The 27,344-nt window shown below is 40.8% G+C and overlaps 1 protein-coding gene across 1 annotated transcript in view; it reads right to left on the minus strand.

Moving 5' to 3' along the window:
* The window catches only part of nell2a (neural EGFL like 2a), a gene marked incomplete at its 5' end in the record, with an annotated part of 89,019 nt that overhangs the window by 42,211 nt on the left and 19,464 nt on the right, over positions 1-27,344 (minus strand). Inside the window, 6 exons of the mRNA XM_080505386.1 lie at positions 17,102-17,230; positions 18,432-18,537; positions 20,077-20,168; positions 22,510-22,612; positions 26,713-26,841; positions 27,215-27,297. Of these exons, the coding sequence (XP_080361512.1) occupies positions 17,102-17,230; positions 18,432-18,537; positions 20,077-20,168; positions 22,510-22,612; positions 26,713-26,841; positions 27,215-27,297 (642 nt within the window). The remainder of the gene's footprint in view (positions 1-17,101; positions 17,231-18,431; positions 18,538-20,076; positions 20,169-22,509; positions 22,613-26,712; positions 26,842-27,214; positions 27,298-27,344) is intronic.

Below are 27,344 nucleotides of genomic sequence, written 5' to 3' on the forward strand. Positions count from 1 at the left end.
CAGAAGATCCAATTGCAGATTTAAAAATTACTTTTTTTAATCATTGATTGTTAAAGAGAGATTGTTTGAACAAAGCATGTAGTGTGTGTTTGTTTTGTTAAATGACATTAAATACATTAAATATATGAGGCATTTCAGTAAACTTTCTTTTAATTGTCTCAAGCCAGGCCAAGTGTCCACTTTCTTTTTTAAACTCAAAATCTGGGGTGTTGAAGCATTTGTTGTTAGGTATGATTTATCAAGCTGTCAGGGATCTATTTAAGATGGTTTATTCAATTTAAGTAACACGTTCTATTTGGGGTGCATATTAATAGAAAACCTAGAACAGAACAGCACTAAAGTCAAAGACAAATTGCTATTGGCAACATGTCCATTACTGAGAATATTGTATATTTATACATTATTTGTGACACTGAACCCAATTCACAGGAACTGTAAATAAAAAAAAGTCCCATGTTTCTTTTCCACAGACAGGAGCCTGCTCATGGCTCCAGGCGTCATGTCTCTGTTTGACGAAGGAGAAATCCTTCATTCTCATGCCGCTCGCTCTGCCTTAAGCACCTTGATGCACTTCATCATTGTGCTTTGCATTGCAGGAGATAGATTTCATACTCATCACTGTGCACCGTATGAAAAAGTAGGCTGGCAATAAGAAGACAACTACACTCTGTCATTTTTATTTATAAAGGTTCCCAGCAAAAAGCTCCCTCACTATATCACTTCTCTTTTTAAATCTAAAAACCACTGCTCACCAGACCGTCTCTCCAGACGATTTAATAATGACAGAGGATTTTAAAACTTCACTGACCCATCCCACTGGATGTGGTTTCCTCTCATATTCTATATTGATATATGTGATTATCTCCAATACTGCTTCTACTTAATTCTTTTTGCTGTCCTGGAGTTAAATAAAAGCCCGTCTCCACACAGTACTTCGAGTCAGTCGGCACTCGAATGAAACTGCATTAGAGCAACTACCAGAAAACTGGACACATACAATTCATTGAGATCATTTAAAAATAATTCTTAGTTCGTGCTCAGCTCTGTCAACTCTAAATCATTTTTTGATGACTTCTCCATGCTGTTGGTTGCCACCTGCTTTCATCAGTCTGCCTCACTACACCTGCATGCATGTCTCATCGTGTTTTTGCTTTCATTATGTTAGCCTACAATCAGTGACCATACTGTTTTATACTTGTGTGTGCTTATGCCTTCTAGTGCCCAACAAGGAAGCTCAACTTTGAACCCAGATATTCATTAACGTTTATTAGGGCTGGGCGATATGGACTTTTATCCATATCTCAATATTCTTAGGCCATATCATGATACATGATATATATCTCAGTATTTAGCCTGAAATCAACACTTTTCGTGCATGCAGTCACACGAGTATGATTCTATGTCTACTCCATTAATATATGCTAATATTTAACTCGGATGCAATAAGTGGGAAATCACAACAAAGTGAATCTTGCCAAAGAAGTATTTATTAAACAGCACCATTATGAATGCCATTTCTCTCTTTCTTTTTTCTCTTACTTGAATAAACAATAGAGGTACTGCGTTCTCTGCAAAATATTTGCTTTTAATAATTTTTTTATTTTTTATTTAAAGAATCTGAACAACTGAACAGTAAAGAATAAAAAAAACCCAAAACAAAACAATGAGAATTCACTGAAATTCGAAATTAAATTAGAAACATCTTACATACAAAAAAAAGAAAAAGAAAAATCTGCCTTGTGACATTTCAAAAAGAAACAATTTAGTTTTCATGTTTGGTTTCAATGAAAGTTTATCCAATTAAATTTCTGAATATCAGAAATCAATAACGTGTAAATATATAAACACCCGCTCGTAGTTTGCTAAGTTAAGGTGTATGATGTGGCTCTCTTGAGAGCACAGGGTGCCCGTAAGTGCACTCCTTTTGTTTCTGAGAACCCGTTGGCTGCAGCTGGCAATTTAATACCTGCGGCTAAAAGCTACAGTGTGATAGATACTTGAATATTCATGATATAGTCATTTTCGATATCACACAGAGAACAAGCCACGGTACATTGAGCATATTCACCCAGCCATAAACGTTATTCTATTTTTTTATTACATTATTGACATGAAAATCGCCATTTTTCTGGCTGCATGATTACAGATGATCTTGGTAACATGTAATTCAACTTTTACTTTCATATTCTGTTTTAGGGAAACTCTGTCACATCCGTGGACTTACAATGGAAAATACACATTGTTCATTCAGACCCCTGTTAAATAGAGAGACAAAATATGAAGCTGCAGATTTGGGCAGGTTCAAGTGAAGACTCCTTTAATCTCCTGTTGCATGAATTAAGATTGGAAGAGGCACAACCAGTACCACAAGGTGGTTAAATGAAATTCACCAGCTAAACTCTTTCACTACCAGACTGACTGGATTCATCGTAACTTTATGGCCATAGAGTGGTCAATAAACGTGCATGGAGGGAGTATTTGTGACGTCTTTTCCAAGATAGCATTAAATTAAATTTTCTGAAAGTTTTTGATAAGCTTGAAACGTACATTTTTATTTCAGTTTCAGTTATTCAACATCAATAAAGTCGCTCTCATCTCGACATAAAATGTTAAACAAAAAGCTCCGACACAACAGCAGTTTCAGCAAATCAAATAGTAAATTCCTCTGATTAGTGTAAAACACAACTTCAAACCTCCTGAATATGCAGGATGATAATTTGATAGACTGACTTGCTGTTTTTACCAAAACAATCAAAATGTTAACAGTAAACATAGATGCAGAGCTTCCTGATGACGCTTCTCAACAGACATGTTCAGTTATAATAAAAGGAGCTATTAATAAGAGCTACTAAACATCTACCATGACTCATTTTATACTGTAGCTTCTTTTCTCTTGTGTTATTTATCATATTTCTGTTACTGCAATATGCCTCTAACAGCTTGGACGCTTGAGTGTAAAAGCTGTTGAGCTGTTCTTGTGCTTGTTCGATGCTTTTCTTTGGTGAGCAACTTATGGTTTCGTACTCACACTCGTAAGGGTGACGTTTGTATTCTGAAAATGCGTGATCAAGTGATGATTAAATAATGAGTGAAGACAGATATGACTGTCACCTGCCACTATAGCAGATTTTATGTATAAGATGATTATTCCAGTTGAGTGAAACCAAACTGCTGGGTCGCTGTGCAGAAAGAGGACGTCTCCATCCTGAATCTCCAGACTTTGACCAGTCAGTTGTTTTTTTTTCATCAATCGACTCAGCCTCCTGGAACGAGACTCATATGCACGTTGCTCTCCTGGCTAAGCAATTATCCGCTAACATGCTACCATAAGAGCTTGATAAACCCGTGCGTCTCAGAGCTGTGTTTCCCTGAGCTTGTTTTAGGAACTTTCTGCACCGTTGTAATTAAAACTTGTTGGTGCAGCTTCAGGAATATAATTTAATAGATTGTCCTTTGTTTTTCCTTCCTCACTCTCATGATTCCATATTTGGATTTATATTAGCTGTTGCCAGGGCAACAGCTATTTCGGGATTTTAAACGGCGTGCCAAACATTCAGACAGACGATGCACAACACTGCCAGAGAAAACAAAACAATCCTGATAATGTGATGCAATCAAATGAAATCCAATGCAAATACATGTCAAAGTGAACGGGCCCCGCCATGTAATGTGCCCTGAGCCTTTGTTCGAACTGATAGCACTGGTCAAATGTAGGGACTCCTTTAGAGACAGGCTCCATAGTCCTTGACATTACCAATTTATTATTCATTCACTGTATTCAGAGTCTGTAAGAGTGCGAGAGGACATTCACCCCCGAATATGTTCTGTGCCAGATGCTTTTTCAAAGAGCACTTGAAAACGAATTTCAATAGATTTGCATTGGCATTCACTCGTCTCGCATGTCCTTGGGTTGAGCACCACCTACCACCCTGCAAGCTAAGAGCTCTACACCTGCCTACAACTGTGGCATTCACATTTCCTTGGTCTTCATCCTTTCACAGCTCCATCAATACTTGCTGCCTTCAGCTATTCAAAAGTTTTGTGGATGAATGAAGCCAGCAGACAATGGTCGACCGCCTATGAAAATGCCTGTGTCCTTCAATAAGTAAATGGAGGCTAATTGAAACTGTTACTAGCTATAAAAGAGAGAAAAACACAGGGGGAGTTGGGGAGCGTATGAAGAAAATAGGAAGTGGAGGGAAGGGCAGACAGCAGTGCAGGTAGACAGATGGGGGGGATGACTGCGACTGAGGGGGGAGAGAGACCCAGAGGGTAGCAGGGAGAAAAGGACGGACCAACCTGAGGCTTAAACATAAAAAGATATAAAACGAGGAAGAGCCAGTGTGGTAAAAAGTGTCTGTGTGGGAAGGTGAACAATTGAGATAGGAGAAGAAAGAGATTTAAGATGGCAGACAAACAGGAGCAGAAAGGTATTAACTGTCGCTGAAGAGACGGAATAGTCAGAGAACAATTTCAGTCCATCCACCATCGCGGAGGTAACCTTGAGAACGGATCTTATGTGACAGCTTTCCTACTTTCTGATTGGCCGTGAGGCGCACGGCTTCCAGCCGGAGCCTATTAAGCACGCCCATCCATCCCGGACCTGGTGACAATGGCTCCGTTTGTTAAAACAATATGTTCGGAGGTGAGATGATGAGGGGCACATGGGGGAGAGCAACCATCTCCATCTCCATTAACACTCTCCATTTTCTTGATTGGCCTGTCACATTGGACACGCGTGATGCTCTGCACCAGGCAGTCCGGCCACCACTCAGCGGTGGGCTTTATCGCTGAGCGGAGCTCCCGGGGTCAAACTGTTGCCACACGACGATGGATGGCTGGAAAACGGGCAGTGCTCTTTCCTTTTCACCTTTGCACATTCCTGCATTGCTGCTAAATCAATCATAGTCATATGTGAGGAGCTGTGTTACTGCCTGGACAGAAAGAAACTTCCTTCTATGGCATGACAAGGAACATGTTTAGCTCTTACTGTTGAATAGCGCACAGTGTTACATGCACTTCACTCCACGTGAAGACAAAATGAGATTAAATAGTTGTACGCTAAGGGAACCCTTATTTTAACAACATATTGATGACAGTCCAGAAACACACATTCAAATAGATACAAAGATACAAGAAGGGGATGGTTTGCTGTTTTAATGTCAAAGCGCAAGTGTAAGAGGTGTAATGGTAGCAGGCTGAAAATAAAGACCTACAATGACTCATGCTCAAAGTAACACACGCAGTGCTACTTATTATTACCTCTGGATCCAAACAACCACTGACGCAACCTGACCAAATATTACCTTGAAAAACCCAACACATCCCAATTTAAGCTTGAGTGGGTTGAACGCGTAAAACGGCAGTGTAATTTTGTTTTATTAAATTATTTTCTCTCAAAAGTTTCAAATTTTTTACAAAACCTGAATTCATTTATGTCACAAAATACAGTAAAAAGTCCAAAAACCAAGTCCTCCATTTGCAGTATTCGTGAAGCATACAAATCTATATGAAATCACCACATGAGTTTTGAGGCTGATGCTCCTTCATCAGTGGGGTATATAGATTTCAATAATGCATCACTGATCTATCGGCTCCCGTCTCAGTATCGTATCACTAAAACAGTAAGATCCACAGGAAATGAATCAGAAATAGTGTGCAAAGATTCCAATTAATGTGCTTTTTGATTTTACACCTTTCAAGGTTATACTGTGAGCCAGGTTTAACCTTCGGCCAGGCTGATCGGAGACTCCCGGGCTGTATGTTTGACACTGCTGCGACACTGGGTCTACATATCATCACTTCTGCTTAATCATTTAAACACAAGGGGCAATAAAATACATTTTAAACCCTGAGACAAGCGTAGCTGTCACCTCTCTTGCATTGAGACTGAAAATCATGTGATTAACTCATGCCATATGGTAACAACATACGTCAAAAAATATATATTTCCCCAAAATGAGAGACGTCAGTGACACTGATGTAGAAATTAATGCAACAGGCTTTAATCATGCATGATAGGTGTCATCAATGTATTCCCTCCAAAGCTCATTTAGGTGATTCACAACAAGAAAACAGCAGCTTGTCCTTCTTTGCGTGCATGACATGAAGCTCCTAATAGGGCCTGTCCTCACTATCTGTGTCGCATACTGCAATACACCGAGGCCTGGGAGTAGGGAGATAACGCTGCCATTGCCTTTGGACGTCCCACAAAGACACCCAAATCTGCCATTCCACCGGCGGGCCTCTCGCTTTCTCTCTTCTTTTATCTCTCTTTTACTCCCTGTCATATATTTCATCTAACTATTCCCTCCCTAACCAACTCTGCCACGACTGAAAACCATCTGCTTCGGCGGGAGAGGGATTGGGCTTTCTAAAACGCTGAAGGATATTCCTCAGTAGTCGTTTTCCCTGGTGGCCGCATACATCGCAGTCGGAGAACAGAGCAGTAAGACAAAGACTGTCTCTGCTGGCCAAACAGTGTCCCACTCAGCACATTATCTCCACTGTTGGCCTTGGCTCCTCTTGGGTGGAGAAAGGTGTCGGGGAATGCTAAAAAGCTCCTTTGTGTGTGTGTGTGTGTGGCAGAGTCACAATATCAATATTGAGTCGCAGCTTGTGTTCAGGAGGGTGACAATTGTGTTGCTTTTAGACAGACCGTGGTATTTGTCGAGATTGGACTATCATTATACTCATGGTTATTTTGCATATACTGTAATTTATCAATTGACATGCTTTTCTTTTTTTTTTTTTTTAAAGCAAAGGACTTTAATAATATTAGGTCACACTGATTTGTTTTCAAATGAGTTGATTATGAACACACTGGGGGACTGAAATTGATTTTGTTTACAGCTGAGGAAAAAATCTTTCCCTTTAATTTATTTCTATTTTCTGATGGTCTGAACATATAGAGGTGATGACACATTGTGATGCTACAAGTTGAATCATAGATGCTAAATTACTATAAATACCCTCTACTTTTAATCAGGATGAAAATTGCTGAATGACAAAAGAGCGAGGCACATTTGAATCTTTTTACTTGTTACCAATTGCAGCCTTCAGGGAAAATTATTATTTTCATACCTGCCTTAAAAAGACTGCCAAGAGAAAACAAAATCAGTGAAATAAGGCTCTTTGAAATAGAACAAAGCAAATCATACCTTATCCTTTGAGCCATTACCAAACCATAAACCACTGCTAAAAAGATTACTCTTTTCTGCCTATTTTCAATTTGGGCAAATTGGACAATCACCCCTCAATGAACGAGCCCAAAAAGACCCAAAACAAATATGCAAAGCATCACTGTCAATTTGGGCTGGAGCAGGAGCCAATTAACATGACTGACTGCAGAGAATGCCATTAGGAGGCAACCGGAGTAAAAATCCCTCTCAGAGAGCAGTTGTTGTCTAAATACCAGACACTCACACTGTGATCCATCACTGTAAACACTTAGAAGCCTGCTACCTGACTTACAACAATGAGCATCAAACAGGACGACGCTGGAGGAGGAGGAGGAGGAAGTATGAGTGATTGTGGGTAGAATAGCAAGACGACGTGTAATGAACATGTTCCTTTGCTTGTCAGCGTGTGCAGAATATCCGGACAATCTCCCGACTTAACCACACATGACAATTTTCTCTGTGGGGATCAAATCTCATCCAACTTAACAACAGTCATGGATCCTTCTGTGCAAACATGTACCAGCCGTTGACGTGCGCGCGCGTGTGTGTGTGTGTGTGTGTGTGTGTGTGTGTGTGTGTGTGTCTCCACGTCACATCAAACATGTACTTAGCACACTTTTGGCACAAATCAAATGACGCCTGGCGAATCGTACAGGAAAAAGCTGCTCCGTTCGTGCGGTGCAGGGTTTGGCTCTCCATCGCGGCTCTCATCAATCTGGGAAACGTTTTCAACCACGTGTCAATCGATGGAGCGTCATCATCCATCACTTGTTACACTATGACTATGTGTAGCCCGCCGGCCACAAATCAGCAACAAGGAGAAGCGAATCAAGCTGTGTGATTGGTGTTATATTAATGAAATGTATTTAATAAATACTAGTTCTCAGAACCGATTTTATTCTAAGTATTTAACAACTAAAAAACAACAAGAAAAGCCTAAACTAAATCGATGAATCGGAAATTCACTAGAGGGCACTGCTCTAAATCAACATGCAAAGAGTAGAAGTCAATGATAAATGAGATCGCTCCATCATGAGGTGGGCAGTGTTGCAGGAAGTCATGGTGTGTGAAGCTGTTAAACATCTGCAGAAATTAATTTTTATTTCTGTTGTAACGTATTGAAACCATGTTCCCATGGTCACTGGTGGTACTGCTATTAGTGTGAGCTGCCAGAAGAAATGAAATATGGATGAAATGAATGCAGAGGCCAGATGAAATGCTCAGTGCATATCCCTGTGCATAGCTCATAGTGAGTTTCAATGTGTGTAACTTTGGCTACACGGAGCTTAATTAAATTACTATGTACTGTGTGCAACTGTCAAGCCGGCAACTTCCATCCAATTAAATCAACTTTACATGCTATCGACTCAGTGAGTAACAGCAGGCAGAGGCAGACATGAAACAACCAAGTGAGAACACAGTTCAACATTTAGCAGGTAAAGTGCCACATGTATCCACCCAAAGACTGAACCACAGCAGAGTGGATTGGCTTTAAGAGAACTTCCATTAAGCCCATTATATCAGCACAAGAAGTATTGATTTCAGGATTGTTGTAAGATAATTTGGTTCAATTCTATTTTGTTTTCATTTTTTTTTAAATCCCTCCACTCATGACATAATCATAGCACAGTGACAATCATGTCACTTATTACATTATAGCTTCATTTCAAAATTATTAGTAAAAAAACAAAAAAAAACAAAAAACAAGGAGCTCCAATGTGAGACTGAGTTGCAAGATTTCACAAATTGATGTTTATGAAGAGATTATGAGATTTAAAAAAAAAATGGTGTAATACTGTTGTAATGATGTCTGCACTGTGTTGGCTTCTGCACACGAGTAACCAGAGTAACGAGAGACCTGTGAGAGTAAATGGGGCGATAACGCCAGGCACCAAGTCAAGAAGCACTGTTCTTGACCTGTATATTAAAACAATTAAACTTTTGACAGCTTTATAGGATATAAATACGAGGCGCAAATTAGGATCGACAGGTTTTCTGTATTCACCGTTCTTTGAAAAAAATCATCAAAATCAAAAACAATAAAAAGTGCGCTTGAGAAAATATGTTGTAATGTATTGCCTTGAGCTCAGGTTTTACTCCTGCATGCTCTGCTGCTATGAAACTCAACCCGAGCGCGAAGCAGTAAGTGAATTAAGCGCAATCTCGTCTGCAAATAAAGCAGGCGGGAGAGCGCTCTCATGTGACATATCGAAGGGTGGCGCTCGGGCAATGCTGAGACACTGTTATTGACACGGTCTGGATGATGGTGGGATTGTCTGTTTCGGGTGACATTTCGACGGGGTCACAAAGGCAAACACACCAACATTTGCAACGTGTGTATGCTTTCCTGTGTGTATATGAGCATAAATCATCTGAGTGTGTGTGTGTGTATAGGGGGGGTTTGCGGCCTGTGCAGGTTGGTGAGCCCCGAGGCTCCCGGCTCATCCCAGCAGTGATTGGGTTCTGGAGCGGACCGAGCTCTTCAGTCACAGCCAATTAGCCTGCTGACACCTTGTGACATTTAAAAGACAGCAGTAGCAATTGGATTGCGGTGTGAACGCCAACAACATGCTTACACTAAGCACACACACACACACACACACATGGGCTTACAGGTGATACTAACTGTGTGTGAACTTTAAAAATTATTTATTACATTAAAATTGTGGTTACTGGGAAAGTGAGATTAACAAATATGATGAGCTTAATGATCTTTGCGTGTCTGCCATGTTTCACAAGTCTGTCAAGTAGACATCTCATTTTTGGGCCTTCTTTTTATGAGCTTACTGAATTAAAGTTAAATGAAAAGTAAGTCTTTTTCATATATTTTTTAAATTTTGTATTTTGTGGGTTTATATTTAACACAATCAATTTTATGTAAATATTCAACATATCAAGCTTACTTCATTTAAGTTTCAAAGCCAGATAAATAGCATATGCAGTATGGCTGATATTTTTTATTTTTTATTTTGGAGTGGAGGTGCTAATTGCTATTTGTTTAAATTGTGCAAGAGTGTGAGAGCAGAAAGATGCAGGAGCGGCGGGGGGAGACTCCCACTCCCACGGGACACTGACGGTGCGACGACAGAGTAAAGATAAAACTAAATCCCACATTTTCCACACCAGGCCCGCTGGACCTGAACATCCTGGCTGTGATATAAATGTGTACGGCAGCTGTACAGCGTCTGGTCAACAACATGTCCTTCAGGGAGGATGAGTTTATAAAAATAATCAATGTTATCATTTTTTATTCCAGTAAAAAAACAAACAAACAAAAAACACATATATTTTGTATATTTTTTGATGCTCTGGATCCTGAGTGACTGAGTGACTGAGTGAGAGAGTGAGTGTTGGTTGGTCCTCAGGATAATTGAAAGAGATGCTCCTGTATTGTCCTTAAGGGAACGGAATCCTGACCTGGTTAAGCTTATTCATTGTTCCTTTGTATCCTCGTTTCATCAGGTGTCTATATTGGCATTTTAGTGGTTCTTTTATTTTATTTTTGCTCCTGTCCAGTGAGCCTGCGACTGCCTGTCAATGTCTGTGCTTTGTGCTGTTTGTCCTGTGTTTTCACTTTGAACTTTTGAACTCTGAACTTTACCTTTTGAGGAGAAACTGTGATATGCATCCATGTCGTTAGCGCTGCGTTGTTATAAGCATCAATACGGTCACTTGAGCCAGACGTAATCTGATTAAACTCTAATCCAATTAAAGTTGCATCATGTAAAGACTCCTATCTGATCAGATTGGAATTACGATTGCATCGGACGAGGTGGTGTAATGTTTGCGATCTGATCAGAGTTCACATAAATGGCACATTGCTTCCTGGTGGAGCTTTCTGCGTGTCTGTTATGCAATGTCTCCACTTTGTCCAGAACAATTTCATCTTCAATAGTGACAGGCTTCCAGGTAAATCTGAATTTTGGATTGTGTCACATATAGCTCACGTCACAGTGGAGAAACATTATGGAACTGATCCACTCACTGAATCTGATGATATTGTTGGTGCATATGAAACTCAATTCAGGAAAAATGGGACAATCTGATCCCTCAATCGAAAAAGAATTCCATCAGACTGACAAAAAAAGCGACCATGTAAACGTAGCAGTGATTCTCACAAACAGACCAGCACATCCTGGCTGCTGAGCACAATCCCTCATTACACTTGACTCCCACACACCATCCTTCTGCTGTGAACCATCTCAGGAACACTCAATGTGTAATAATATGCACTTTAAAATAGTTCCAGGCACACAAACTTCTTACTAGTTTTCTTTTTTTTTGCTGAGAACTTTGATGTTTACGGGGCCACTTTCTCTTTTCTGTTCTGTGCTAAATGGAAACTATATATATATTTGTGACCCATTTTCAAAGATTTACATCAGCGCTGAAGGATAACTCAGGCTTCAAACTGAGTGTCACAGACAGGCCAGAGAGTCGGGGAAATACTGAGACAGACACACCAGTTTTAGGTTTTCCATAAGATTCGTTGACGATGTGAGATTTACATGTTGTAAACACTGCAGATTCAATTTGATTGCTCTGCATTGTACTACAGCAGGATTATATCTATGTAAACATGGACAAATTAATAATTATCTGCATGACTAGACACTATAAGTGGCGTTTATTGATGTTTGGGTGAACTGACACATTATCGTCACGCTATCTAACAATTGAACTGTGTGACGCTGTGTGCTTTTCCATAAACGTGAAACATTAAATCAAAATGAACTCAATGAAGAGGCTGTTCTGCACAAATGAAGTGAGTCGATTATTCAAATAAAAGCCCATCAAAATAAAATCCTCTTGCATACTTTGTCTCTTCCCATTTCTTCAAGTTAACTGAATATCATTTTGTAGTTTGCATTTCCCAAATGAATGCTACTACAAAAAAATATATATATATACACCGAAGTAATTCTGACTGGGAGTTTTTTTTTCCGAAGGAGGGCATTTCACAACCAGACAATGGGAGATGTTTTTCTGCCCGCGGTCCTCGGCAATGCTGAGATGAATGATGGTATTATAGCAACGCGTTGAACTATACTGATTGTTCAATTTAGAGACAATCACACAGCCTGTCACTTCTCCGCTGCTCGCCCCTCTGTCTAATTCTGGGATAAACACACACATGCATGTAGCTAAAAAGGCCTCCAACCTGAGCGTGCCGCGAGAACGGGATCGAATGTAAAACTGGGCTCTTGTTCTGTTCTGGGAACTCGGCACTCAGACACACACACACGCACACACACGCACACACTCAGACGCAGAATTGCACAAAGGCAGGGCGAGTATCCCCCTGAGTTTCCCTGCTGCTGTTTCTATGAAAAATTTACACTGAAGTGATCTCATCGGCTATTTTGAGCCCATCTCTGACCTAGGAATGTTTTAAAGAGCTAGTATCTGTCTCTGCTTTTTGTGACGCGTGTCTTTACCTTCAGCGAAGCCCGCAGAAATGCCGCGTGTGCGTCGACGTGTGTCCCAGAAGACCTATGCGGACCGGTGTGCCCCCGTGTCATTCCGCGTTATGATCTCCCCGCCGTGTTCAATACACAAAATTGCCTCTAAGTTCTCATCTCATCTCACAGACACAAACTGTACTGAAACTCATCTGGAATTGAAAGCAAGCGATAACCCTCGTCTCCGCATCCCCTCGCGGACAAATAATGGTGTATCTATTACGCGAACACAAACATTTTTCGGTCTGTCTGCAGGATCCTGGCGAGACTTTTTTTGTTTTAATTTTCCACATAGGACAAACACGCAGACACAATCATATATAGTAAGGGAGGACAAAGAATCCTAACAAAGAATCAATTGCCTTTGAGAGAACTCCATCAGCAAATTGAGTCTATTTCAGTTTTTTTTAAGTGCAGTCTTTGATGCAAAAGTCCACCACAAACACTGCCATCCAATTTCATGTCGAGACTCGGGCAGCTCTTGAGACGGACCGTCTGGGTCGGAAGTGTTGATGTTGGAGGGACAAGTCTGCTAGCTTGTGCCTTCCCACTGGATTTTGTTTTGTCTTTCAACAGGATCGAGAAGCTGAACATGTTTGAGGAGCTTGTTTAATAAACATATCTTCTGTGAGTTGTCACTGTGTTTGTAAGGTAGTTGGAAATGATGAAAGACAGTTTCATGGTTCCTGCTTGACGCCATTATTCTGCATGTGTGTCCAAGTAAATGTTGAGACTCTCGCCTCACACAATGAGGTAGTTTTGCTTTCCATGAAAACTTATTGGTGATTTTTCCACAGGTTGTTATATGTGTAGTCCTGACTGCAGCACATTGTGAGGGAATCAACCGGCAGCTTGTTCTATAGATTCAGATTACTGATCCCTCAGTTCATTCACTTTATTGCCACAATTTGATACTGTCTTATAGTGATTATTGCTGTTTTTTTTTAACAGTGATGCAGTGGTTAGCACTGCCATGATACACCAAAAAGACCCAGCTTTCCAGAGCTTCTTTCTCATGTAGAGTTTGCATATTCTCCAGTGGAAACTCTAAATTCTAAATGAATGAAAACAAAGTGTGAGCAAGTGATCTTGGTGTCTTCATGACATCGTTTAAAGCCCCATGACCCAAAGTTCAGACTCAAAGCACAGCATTTCTCCTAATATGAACATATGAAGTATTGTTACTAAACTGATAGAATGATGATTACTTTCCAAATACCTTTGAGTTTCTAACTAAAGCGTTCCATATGAAGACATCCAGTCATGTCTGCATCCAATACAGCGTTTCAGACCAGTGCAGTTATTTTCGCACCCACTGTCAACAGGTTTTAAATGAATGTCATGTTCACATTCATACCAGATGGTAGGCGTTCTTACACTTTGTTGACACATTTTGATTAATTGTGTTTCGAGACTCAAAACTGTTTATTGCAAAGTTTATAAAAGAGCTTCCGTTACAGAAGTTGCGTTTGTGACTTGCACACCAAGGGCCCGATTCCCTAAGATCAAAGCACGATGAATTGTAGGCACATGCAAATAGGGTGATTAGAATTATACGACAAGTGCCTTCAGATAGTACTTAGATGAGCTTTTTCCACACATTTGGTCTCGTTTATACAAGAACAATCTGCCGGGAATGATAGTTTCCTTGAAATGATTTAACCGCTTTGCTGTTGAGTGACTGCATGGACTGGTGATGCCATGGAGTTGGACGAGGTGGTGGAGGAAGTTATGTTGTGAATTTGTAAAAAAAAAAAAAAGAAATTAAAGGAAGAACAAAACAGACTCAGAAACTGCAAGACTGAAGGAGTACAACATAGAAAAGAAAATATCATGTGATATCTGTGTGAGAATGTACTGTATTTCTCACCGTAAGAACAGCAGCGTCTCAGAATAAGCCAACTGTCACATTCTTTTCACACAATAAAAACAATCACAAACAATGCAGAAATGTTTCCAGCTGTTTACATACACTCCAGTATTTCATGAGATCTGAAACACACGCCCAATGTTCCATATCCTTGAAGGCAAACTGCCTAAATTGATAGTAAGTGTTGTTTTGTGCTTCTGTCAGTTGTGATCGTCAGTTTGCCCCTTTCCACATGTGCATGTGTGCAATATTTACTTTGAAATGTGCTTTTGTCTGCATGTATGGTTGAACAAGCAAACCTTTAGTTCATAAGGCACCAAGTTATTTTATATATGCAGATATGAGTAGTTTATTTGACATGTATATCAAATACATAACAACGCTTTTGCGCTGTGTGCTGGACTCGGTTTTCGACACACTAATTATAAGACCGCGAAGCCGGGAATCAAATCTGCATGCAAACTCGTACAGCTGTCAATTAAATGCTGTTTTATATATCTGGGCATCTGGAATGGAATAATGAGAAATGAATCAAAGTAAATATGAAAATTTGAAAATAGCAGGACAGAAGTAATTGTGAAAAATCTCATGACACACAGTAGCATTGTAATTGAGTTACTGTTTGAGGATGTATGAGTGTTTTCAGTGAGACCAGTTACATCCATACATACATACTGTTATGGTGAATGAGGCCAGTGCTTGCCATTTGATCACAACCTGCAACCCACACCATCACTCCCCATTAACTTAAGTCAGATAGTATCTGTAATTATGCAGATTCCATCCGATTAATTACCTGGGCAACAGCTCATATCTGTAAATTACTCTGAGATCTGCTGAAGCTGTGAACTACTACTCTTTCCTTTAGCGCCCTGATTACAGGAACAAAAAGCTCTGACTGACGTTTGAGCCTCATCTTGATGACAGCGACAGGAAATTTATAGTCGAGAGTGTGTGGACTGCAGATAACAATATAGGCAAAGAAACATACATGCACGCGAGAAAAAAAAAAGGAAAAGAGGAAGACTGTACAGTATATTGATGCGGCAGCTGTCAGGGTCAAAAGCAACCCTATTTGAACGACTTTGATGTCTGTTTTGCAAATTAAGACCAAAGAAACATACGGGCAGCAGTTACCACATGTTTACAGCCTTTTTTTTAAATGCAGGAGAGCATAATGAGGAAGTTATGATTTTTTAATGATGTATCTGGAAAATTTTCGCCAAGATGGAAAATAAAAAATACAGTTGAAGCTCCTTTAATTTCATTCATGAATGTTTGAACTCTTTTCTCTCTCTCTCTCTCTCTCTCTCTCTCACTTTTTTTTTTTAACGGCTTTACCATCAGCAAGAAATGACCTGCTCAATGAGGTGTAGAGCAGGTTTTTCAATTGGGTAACGTGAACATGTGCGGGCATTTGTAGGACAATCAACACCGTTTGTAGGAAAGAGTGGTGCACGTATAATTAATTGGTTTGTTTTTAGTTTAGGGTGCAACATGGTTGGAGACGTGCGTGTGAGATCGGCGATGAATGATCTCACAGCAGCGTGACCTCATGCATACATGCAACGTTTCATGCCACAGATTAATCTACTGACAGAGACGACAAACGTTAAGTCTCTCCAAAGCACATTCTGAAATGTAGCTATTATATGCTGTGGACACAAATAATGAGAGGATTACAGTCTACATCACACAAGGATTATGTGATAAAAAGATGAATTAAACAAAGTGGGTATTTAGAAAATGTCTGCATTATTTTTGAAAATTGTCACAGATGTGCTTCCATTTCTTTCTTTCCTTTTTTTTTTTTTTTTAGATTCATTCTTTATTCAATACTAAACTATGTTTGAATATAACTCGGCAATAATACTGTGCAGTTTATGAGAATGTTTCAAGCATCATGTCAGCAGAGATTCATTTGATGTGTTTCTCAAATTGAAAAAAAAAACAACAACAAAATGTTTAAAAGCTGACTTAAATGTTTTGGATTTATCGTGGTGGATTATCCACATCAAGCCGGAGGCAATTCCATGCCTGCTTTCAAAATGCTCCACAATGAATAGTAGCAACACACTCTTGTGAAAGCTGGAAAATAAGCTGTGACATCTATGTTCACTGTGCACATCGCATGCGATGATCCTGCCGGGATAAAAAAGGCAACACCATAACTGCTATCACTTGGCCATATCAAAAAAGAGAGAAACTAATTAGAAATATGGAAAAATGTAGAAATTCCACGAGTATTATGTACCCATGTAAGTCTTAGACAAATTAATTATGTGCTTGCAAGGACACACAGTGAGTATATGAACTCCCTTGAACCACATGTTCTTATTTCTTATAGGTAGAATGAGAAGAAACTGACATGTAGCAGTCAGAGCACATTGACGCTGATTTAAAACTTACACACTCTCTGAAATGAATGAATATTCTCCGGTTGGCTTCCCTTCATGCAGCCCAGACACATTCACACACACACACACACACACACACACACACACATGCTCAAACGTACATGCCCTATCTTAGAGGGCAAATGATTTCCGGCTAAAAGTCAGGGTTCATTATTCCGAGCCATACGGTACCTTCACAGTAGGCATTGTCGTCTCTCAATGGGCGGAAGCCATCTTTACAGACGCAGCAGTCTCCTGCCTCCAGGTTCACACAGTCGGAGTGCTCCATGCAGCCGTGGCCCTCTGAGCAAAAGTCATGACCTGCAGGAGGCGTGGGGAGGAAAAGGTTGAGACCCAGAGGAGGAAAGGAGAGGCGAGCGATGGATTCAAACAGTGCCAGTGGAAAGGTTATGTCATAGTATGACCCTTTTCTCATAAATGCTGTACTTAAGTGTCTTCAAATTGGCATATTAAGGCAAAACACCACGTTGGTTAGATTTCTTTCTGCAATGTTCGACTGCAGAACTACGAAACGGAAAAAAAAAAAATAGATCCTGGAATTTGCTGCAAAAGAAGTCCAAGTATGAAGATAGTGCAAATGAAAACTGAAGAACCAAATACATTTTACAGGTCTGACAGGTTTGACATTTATTTTTATATTATCAAAGCTTTTAAATGAAGGCCTGTTGCCGATTGCAAGTTTTTAAAGCACATTAAGAAAAAAGTACATAACCAGTCCAGCCAATTAAATCTGTTTGAAAATGACAATGAAATTTAACGCTGCCCAGCCTGCAAACTCAAATGTAAAACAAACACCGACCACATACGCAAATGTGAACAGAATCATTCGAGTTTAGTAGTTTAGTCTTTTTCTTGTTGCAATAATTGTCGGATGTGTTTTATTAAACATCTGTCCAATTAAACGTAAGCTGCAGATTGCTGTGGTGGCTCCTGCTGCCTCGAAAGAAGTAACTCTGGGAGATTTGTCAACGTGAGAGGCCATAGTGGAACCCCTCCAGACCACCAATTCGCACACTGCACATTACTTTGTCTGATTACAAGCAGTAACTTGTGGTGTAATGTATGAACTCGCCACTTGGAACGACTGTTGAGATCCGAAGGATAGAAAAGGAATCGACAAGTGATAAGTTTAAAGCAGAAGTGTCATGTTTTGTGGTTATTTACACACATTCTAACATTCCTACACAGGTCTTGGCTATTTCTTTGTCTCACGCAGCTGTTTTAATTTCTCCCTCGGTGATTGTCAGTTTTAGTTTGGAAAAAAACGGAAGATATCAGGAAGTTGGGAACACGGCTGGTTGCATGATAAGAGGAAAATAGCTTTTTCATCATTACTTAATCTTACTCAGAGTTTAAAAGTAAAATAAAAATCACATTAGGAACAGGCAGGAACAATATATATTTTTTGAAAGGTGAAATGATATCCCTTCCATTTAAAAAAATGAATGTTATACACTACTAGACAGCGGTAATGAAGTATAGAAAGATGAACCCTCGATACCTCGGCACACTTTGCAGCATCTGCCACTCAATGTGATCTGCTCCGACTCTGGACAGTTGAGTTCGGGACAAGGCTCGCTGGGGACGACCCGATGCATGGTCCTGTCCTGTGAAGGGCACACACAAAACGCTCACGGGTTACGTCAGGTGATCTCTGCCCCCCTGTTCATTTGCTCAGAGCTGGAGGTAATTATGGAGGTAATTATTCATCTATTGTGTTTCCTCCTCCACTGTCTCACTCTTGCCACCTCCCCGTGTGCTCATTATAAACCAATTACTCATTGGTCAATCACTGTTTTTCCAAAACAACTTCTGCAGAGAGGAAAAAAAAAAAAAAAAAAAAGCTCTTTTTTTTCACTCCTCTTGTTATCCTCAGCAATTTACATCATGATTCATGGTCCATCTTTATTATACAAACAGTGAATCAATCTTGTGGATTATCCCTGCATGTGTGTTTAGCCGGAGTGTAAAACCTGATTAGGAGGTTCTTTTTCCCTGCATGCTTTTGGCAGGCCTCTCTAATGATCTCACCCGTGTAACTCCAACTGATGCTAATTAAGACTCATTAACACCAGAGACAGTTGGACAAAAACAACAGATTTCCTCTTTCAATATTCCACAGCACACATGTTTTTCTTAGGGATAATCTCACGCCAGTTTACACAGAACATCTCCGTGACCTCGGCTCACGAGGATCCAAGTATGCTCGTGTGAGCTCCGGAAAGAAAAACTTCTCCCAGAAGTCTGCCATCAACTTTCTGAAGAAGCCTTTGCCACCAACTTCTTCCCACCCACCACCTCAAGCCGGCGCCCTCCCTCCTTCAACCCTGCAGCCAGCAGGCAGACACAAGATCAGAGACGTGACAAGCAGCTGTCAGGGGAAGCCTGCAGGAGTCTGCAGCAGTGGACTGACTGACAGCACTCCCCATCCCCATTTCTTTGATCTGCCTGGGACTGCCAGTCAGTTACCTGGGACTACAGATGGGCCAGGTGTGGGCAAGCCCGCCAGACAGCTGTCTGAAACTGCGGATTCTAATGGAGCGCTGCAGAATTCATGGAGGAGACGGTGGACGTGATAGCGATGGGTGATTAAAAACTTCAAATCACTTTTCGGTGATTGATTGGGCCTGCCTGGCATAATGTCATCAAGTGAATTGCTCCCAAAAGTGAGCGACCCACCCATCTGGTGCGGCAGGCAGACAAAAGCAAATACTCTGTATAATTGGGAAATGAATCTAATCTGGGACCATTGTGGCGTCTGATGATTGTTCCTGAAAGATTGCTGCAGCGCACTGTGATCTGCACTGCCTCGGCATCCAAATTCACCCACTTTTGAAGGAAAATCACAAGGAATATGACGATGAGTCTGATCAAAAAAAAAAAAAAAAAAATGTAGCTGATGTGGACAAATTCGCACGATGGCTCTCGGAGGATTCTCTCCTCTCCGGGTTACTGTAACAACGCAATGGTAGACTGTCATGAGCTTCACGGGAGCAAATAAGAACCCAAAATGTTTGGGTACATGAGTTGCTGTGGGGTTTATTTGAGTGTAATAAAAAAAAAAAAACCCTAAAAAAAAAAACCCCTCTCCAATAATTCAGTAGCAAGCGTGTGTTGGTGTCAGTGTGTGCGCTGACGTGACTTACCCTGCATTCAAACAGCAAGCATCTGCCAGAGGAGTCGCGCACAGCCTTCTGATCTCCCTCCACCAACTCTCTTCCTCCAAACAAGCAGACAGCTGGAAGCAGGCACACGTATGAGGACATTAGACACATACAAAATATACACATAAAAGCACATAAAAGCATTGATCTCCTAAAACTCACATCTACTTTGTGCCGTAGTCACAGTCATATTAAACTTTAATTTAATGGCCGTGGTTTTTGATGCCGCAGTGTGTCTGAAAAAAGTTTTTACAATTAATACATTTTTGGTGAGTTTTTGCTTATGGGAAGATGCTTCATGATGTCGAAGTATATATTTCTATCGATCCATTTCAATATAATTCATAGATTGTTTCTCAACATCCCGTGAACGTAGGATGAATCCCATGTGTTCTCCAACTCACAACAATTATGAACAAAAAACAGCAAACAAAGAGCTGAGCTGTAATGTCAGAATTATCAAATCATCATGTACTGTTTTTGTTAATGAGCTTATCATTACAGAAATCTTCACGTATAGTTTAATCCTATTGCCCTTGTCCTGAATCTATTAACATTCAAACCATGAGTGTTATCTAATGGTGCTGTTTTACATGCGTGATACAATCTGTCCACATTATTGCAGCTTTTTCCTAAACCCCCTGTTTTTTTGTCCTCAGGTAAATAAGACTCAAACCAAATCAAGCATGTCAAACCCAATTAAGTAAAGCAACGGAGAAAGCGATGGCATAATTAATATGGAGAGAGAAAGTGCTGCTCGGTGCCGCACTGAGCAGAAGCTGCTTTCATATAATTGAGGGGGAAGGGCTGGGCGGCGGATCTGTGGGGTGGCGTTACAAAATAATCACATGGGCAGAAAGTGTGTGTTTGATGAGCAGCCGGGGTCAGATATATCCAGACCGATACGAGGGGGTGGGGGGTGGTTGACACCGCAGGTCAGGCCCTATCACAAAGCGGTGCATCATGAAAGCGGAGGACTTCTGAAACAGCCATTTGGCGTTCTACTTGACAGGGCATCAAAAAAAAAAAGAGAAGGAGGAAAAAAAAAACTGAAACTCCTCCCTGCAAGGCCTTGTGCTGCGAGATAAGGCTTTAATTTGGAGAGCGAATCGTGTCTTTATAGTGGGGAAAGTTGTGGTACTCCGCTCCCCAAAGCTGGAGCATGCGTGATTTGCTCTGTTTGTCTACCGCGCTGAGATATGTGAACACGGGGGTATTGAGTTTAAAGGTGTTACCTGCTTCATGTATATATTGGTGTAACGCAGCAGAGAATTTGGAGTCACGTGTAAAAAAAAAAAATTGTTTTGAATCCCAGCGTCGCAGCCGTCACCTCCAGGGTCACTGGAAGTGATGCTGGCGCAAGATGATTGGGACACAAAGACTAATGGTGTCCTCTTCATAGAGACTTAATAATGACTATTATTTGCTTGCATGGGGAACAGGAGAGCAGAAGTGTGTGGGAGTTTGTGATGAGAAGGAACTCAAATGAAGTCATCTCACACTTGACACAGAGTCAAATTTACAAAGAAATATTATATAAATTAAAGGTCTGCTGCAATTTTTCCATCATGCATATGGTGTCTGTGTATGTGTAGGTTTTGATATGGGCTGTGTGAAAATCCTCAGATATATAGAAAAAGAAAATAAATTCCTTGGACTTATTGCAGATGCTAGATTAACTTCATGTATTGTCATACCAATTTGCCCTTCAAAAGCACACATTGCACATCTTTTCAAATGTCATTTGGGTTGCTATCAGAACAATGCCGGGGTGAGAAATTATAATATCCACTTAAATCCATTTTTATTGAGAGGGGAATTGAGAGAATATGAGATGCAGAGTGCCGCGGTGAAGAGGCTAATAAGAGTTCATTGCTTAGCTCAAAGTCTTTTGGAGAAAAAAAAAAAAACAGACCCTCCATGTAGCAATGTGATGAAACAGAATTATTTATCCAGCAAGAACACATCGGCAGTCACAAGTTAGAAAAATTGACATTTATGAAGACACCATCGCACGTGCCTCTTTCCAGGCCTTGCCCCCCCCCCTTACACTATTCTCTCAGCCTCAACACGTCATGCCATTAAATAGGAACTATTTTACATCACATGTAGTCACCGCAGATTTACCGGCTCATGTCGGTGTGACTGGTGGCCATCTGTGTTTTGAAGTCAGCTTGTGAATAATTGATTTGTCCATGTATATGCAAAAGGACGGACTCATCTCAGGAGACATGTTAGGAGGTAGCTTAGCAACACAGCAGAGGCCCGGTCAATTGTGAGGCAGTCCTGGTGGAGGCGTTATGTGCGCTCTAAATCCGGCGCCGGAGCGCACGTTATGTGTGCTCGTTTGCTCACGAATGTGTCCGGGATTGTACGAGTGTAGGAGGGTGCCGAGGTTAAGGGTACTCCACTCACGCTGGCACTCCTTGCAGCAGGCACCCTTTACGTAGGTAGGCGCTGTGCCCGCCGGGCACTGAGGGGGAGGGCAGGAGATGGCCTCACACTGCACCGTGCCGTTCTGGTAGAGAGAGAGAGAGAGAAAAAAACATGTTGTGTAATGGGAAACAGACAAGGTCGCAACTGGTATGGAATGTTTACAACCTACAAAGACAGATATTGTATCGACATCTCACAGGAATATTTGGAAGTTTGTACCACTCCAATTCCACAAAGAGTCAGATCATGTGTAAAATGTAAATAAAAAACACGATGCAATGACAATGCTGTTTTTTTTTTTTGCACAATAGAGCATAAACATGTCAGATAAGATAGCTTAACATTAGAAGATGAATAATAGCCCAGTGTGAATTAGATGGCAATGACACAGGTCAAAAATCTTGGAACATAACCAAGCTTACAGTTAAAATTGTGATGAGACACTCTCTTCTGGGAAGCAATGAGAGATGAATCTGGCTTGTCTGAACACAAACTAATCACATTTCAAATCATTTCCACGTCTTAAATTGTCTATTTATTGCCCCATGATGTCTTATTTATGCATTGTCCATTTATTAAAGCGTACGATGCTTTGGATTTTGTTGTTGCACACTGGAACATTTCAAAATCGTCTGAACATCTTTCTAACATCTTAACTTGTTAACATTGATATTCAACTTTCACATTTTCACAACACAGATTTCTGATTGTTGTTTGTGAAGATAGTGCATATAAAGGGGAGGATGTGAGACATTGCCCAAAAGGGATAAATAAGGTTTTTTGAACTGAACTGATGCAAGTTTCATAGCAGCGCAACAGTCCTGGGAATTTATTGCTGGATTTTTATTCACTGAAACACCAAATGTTTTCTTCTGGTGCGAGGTCTGGATTGCTTGCAGGCCAGTTCAGCACCCGGATTTTTCTCCTGTGAAGCTACTCTGTTGTGACGGATGCAGGATGCAATCAAACATTATCTTGCTGAAGCAAGCAAAGCCTCCACTAAAACAAATGCTGCTTGGATGGGAGCAGATGTTTTAGAACCTCACTATACTTTTCAGTGCTTAAATTCCTCTTTAAGAGGAAGGTGCCATAGGCATGAATGCAGCCCTATACAATCAGATATGTTAGCTCTTTTTTTTTATTACTTTGTGCTGATTATAAGCTGGAGGGTTTCTCTCGAGGCAACATGTCTGACGAACGAACTCTACGCAATAGCATTCTTTATGCAAAAAAATAAGAACAAACAGCTCTAAAAACACCAAATGTTCTTCACAGAGCAAATGTTCTTTGCTGTATCCTGTGATGCAGGATGACACAACACTCTTGATCACGAAACGAGGCCATATGACATTATTCTATTAGCACTGGTGTCATATGCAAATAATGTATACTAGAAACAAAATAGAATTTCCTCAGTATTTACAGCGTGGTACACAAGCTAACACTGGATGCTGGTGCTACAACAGCTTAGCATCGGTAAACACATTGATGCTGCTAATAGTGTGTCAGCAGAGGGACTTACAGTCATGGAAATGTTCAAAGAGATCTCAGGAAAACACATTTCCAGAGTGAGGATCAATGAACAAATAAGCTGCACGGACAACAAAGCCACAAGTAATTTATAAACAGTTTCCATGCAAAAGCTGTATTTGCACTAAATACTGCATAACGTAGACGTGTTTTTATCCACATTCTTGCACCTTGACAAATGACACCAATTTTGTTGTTCTTGTACAAAGCCAAGACAATATTTTCTTGTTGAGTCCATTTCATTCTAAAATGAACTACAGGAGTTTTATAAACACTTAAGAAGTACAGGAATCAGTGTGTGCTCACCAAACACAATATAACTATGGTTCTAAATAAATACAACCGATAATATGTTTGTGTTTCACCTCCAGCACGAGGTTCTAAACCTTCACCTTCAGAGGGTATTTGTGTACATTGTGAGCAACTGTTGGTTTGACATCAGCATTTCTTCCTGTACCTTTAATGGTCAGTTCACTGAAGTGGTGCTGGACATTAAGCAAAGTAGTTCCAGTTTGTGCAGCATTTCAAACATTTCTGACAACTGTGAAAACATTTCAGACTTCTGCTTCAAAGTTTCTACAGGAACATAGACGCCGCTGTATTTCGCAGGTTTGACAAAATATGTGAGGACACGCTCTATGCAGATGAAGCTCGCTAAATTACATTTTATGACAGCCAATCCATCCAAAAAGTCCACCTGGCCACTTTTGTGCAAATAACACATTATGTTTGTGAACACAAGTAGTTATCATAAAACTAATGTGGAAGAGGGGTTGAATAACTTTGTATATTTTTAGGGAATTTCTTTTCATTTTGAAACATTTTCAAGATACAAGACAGGAATTGTCCAAATACCAAAAACATATCAATTATGTATCCCCCCCCCCCCCACACACACACACACACACAAAAGTCTTGAAATATTCTACAAGTATCCCAATGAACACCCAATAAAGAGTTAAAGAGAGTAACAATGTTTGTAAAATTGGAAGCAATCTCCATTATTTCCTGACAGAAAAGACAATGCAGGAGATTCAATGTCGGGGGACAAAAATTGTGGGGGTTTTTTTTGGTTGTTGTTTTTTTTCAACTAAATGGGCCGAAACATGCCAGGTATAAACAAACCAATCATTTTTGTGTTGTTGTAATGTCAACAAATACAAGTAATCAGACGTCTCTTTAAACTGACACGTGCTTTCTGTTATTTCATCGACAAAACTCCTACAAGTGAGTTAAAAAAAATAAAACAAACACCTAATTTGTGTGGCATCCTTCCACCACCCAACCCCTGATTGCGTCATCAGACACTTGCACACATGTCTGATCTCAAATTGTACTAAAATCCGGTGTTGCATTTCTAAATATTTGCAGGGTGTGGTAGGAGTCTAAATTATACACACAATCTAAATAAAGAGACGGCGATCATGAACTTTAAGTCTGCGTAGTGTAGCACACTTCCTCAGTAACCTGGATGTGCAGTCTATTTAAATGCTATCCCCTCCTCTCTGGCTGTGCCCGTAATTAACACTGTTTCCACGGATGAAAGCTCCGTGACAGCAACATCTATGAACCTGATTCACATAATTGATAACATCTTAATGCACGACCTTTGAATTTTAAAGGTCACCGCTAATTGCCACACATAAGGTAAGGAACATATTCCATCTAATTCCTTAATTGCAGCCCAGGAATGGCAAGAAAGTGGTTCCTGGCGAATGAAGCGATTTCATTGGTTGAGTGGGTAGAACAAATCCCTGATGATAATTATCATCTGTCAAGAGCAATTAGGTGCGGTGCACTGAGAGATGTGATTTTCATCTTTTTATTTTTTTCTTGCTTGTTGGCTAGTAGTGCGTGAAGGTATCTCATTGGCTAGTTGGACTCGATCAGAAGTTGAGAGTGAGTTTCATGTTCCACAGTTGACGGACAGGCGGTGAAATCTGTTCGCTGATGTGGCACAAGCCTAAGAGCACCCGTTGATTCTAATTCTTCTTTAGGCAATTATTCGCACTTTATGCAGCACAAAACAGACCCTTGAGAGAATGGAGCATTACTAAGCACCGTTGTTGATGCGTCTAATCCCGGGTTGTGTGGAGGTCTTTAATACAGTATCCTTTCTTGGGTAACTGGGGCAACCTTCCTGCGGTGTGAGGAAATGATGCCGGCGCAAGCTGCCGACAATGGGGCCATTGCACCCTGCACCTCCGCCACACCCAAACACAGACCCTCTCGCCCCCCCACCTTCGCTCACTTCATCAACAGGGGAGCAAAACAAAAGGCGACAGTTACAATAGGAGCGATGGTCGCGCGCACACGCCCGCGCAGGCCCACGATTAAAAATGCATGCTCTCGGACACAAACACACATCTTTCTCACACACAGCAACCCACACACATGTTTATTTTTTCATGACTCGCGCACATGCCTGCAACATATAATCACACAATCACATACAGCATGACAAGCACATCATTTTAGAGAGTGTGCGTATGCGCGCGCGCACACACACACCCACACACGCACACACACTTAATTAAAATTGAATGACCTCCCGAAGACTTTAATAGTCCAACATACACACTGGTGAACCCTGTGCACACACAAAACGCGTGCACATACGCACACACCCAGGCAGCAGCTATAAAGCCTCACCATGCATGTGCAGTTCCTGCAGCCATCTGTCCAGCCCTCGTCCTCCCTGTAGACGACCCCCTTGACGCTGCAGGTTCTCTCACAATAGCAGCCATCCAGGCCATTCATCTTCTCCTCCGCCCTGGACAGCTGTTCATGTCACACACCCAATCCCCCCCAAAAGAAAAGACAAAAGCCAAGAAGGAGAGAAGATACAAGTCAGACTCGCAGAAAGCAAAACCAGAAGCACCAAAAATGTCAGTCACGAGGTACCATCAACATATTTTATTCTCAGAGAGTCTGTATCAAAAGAGAAAGGACATCTCTCATGGCCAGCCCATAATGGTAATATATCTCTGGCTGCCTGTTGCACTGAATATTAATGGCATGTGCTCACTCACAAGTGGATATTTTACCCTATAGGACAATTCACTCATTTAATCCAGAGCAATAAGTGATTATTTTGGGGGGATCATGCACACATTGTAGACACATTGGGACACATTACACCCCATTGCATTACCTTGCCGGATGTCTTTGCAAGGATGTCCTGCAGTTCCATAATTTTCTGCACAAGCCCGTGGAAATCGTTGCAGGTTGGACATGCTAGAAAATAAACAGTGTAGTGTAATTTCAGCACATACAATACAATG

The sequence above is a fragment of the Blennius ocellaris genome, assembly GCF_963422515.1.
Source record: "Blennius ocellaris genome assembly, chromosome: 11".
NCBI lineage: Eukaryota > Metazoa > Chordata > Actinopteri > Blenniiformes > Blenniidae > Blennius > Blennius ocellaris.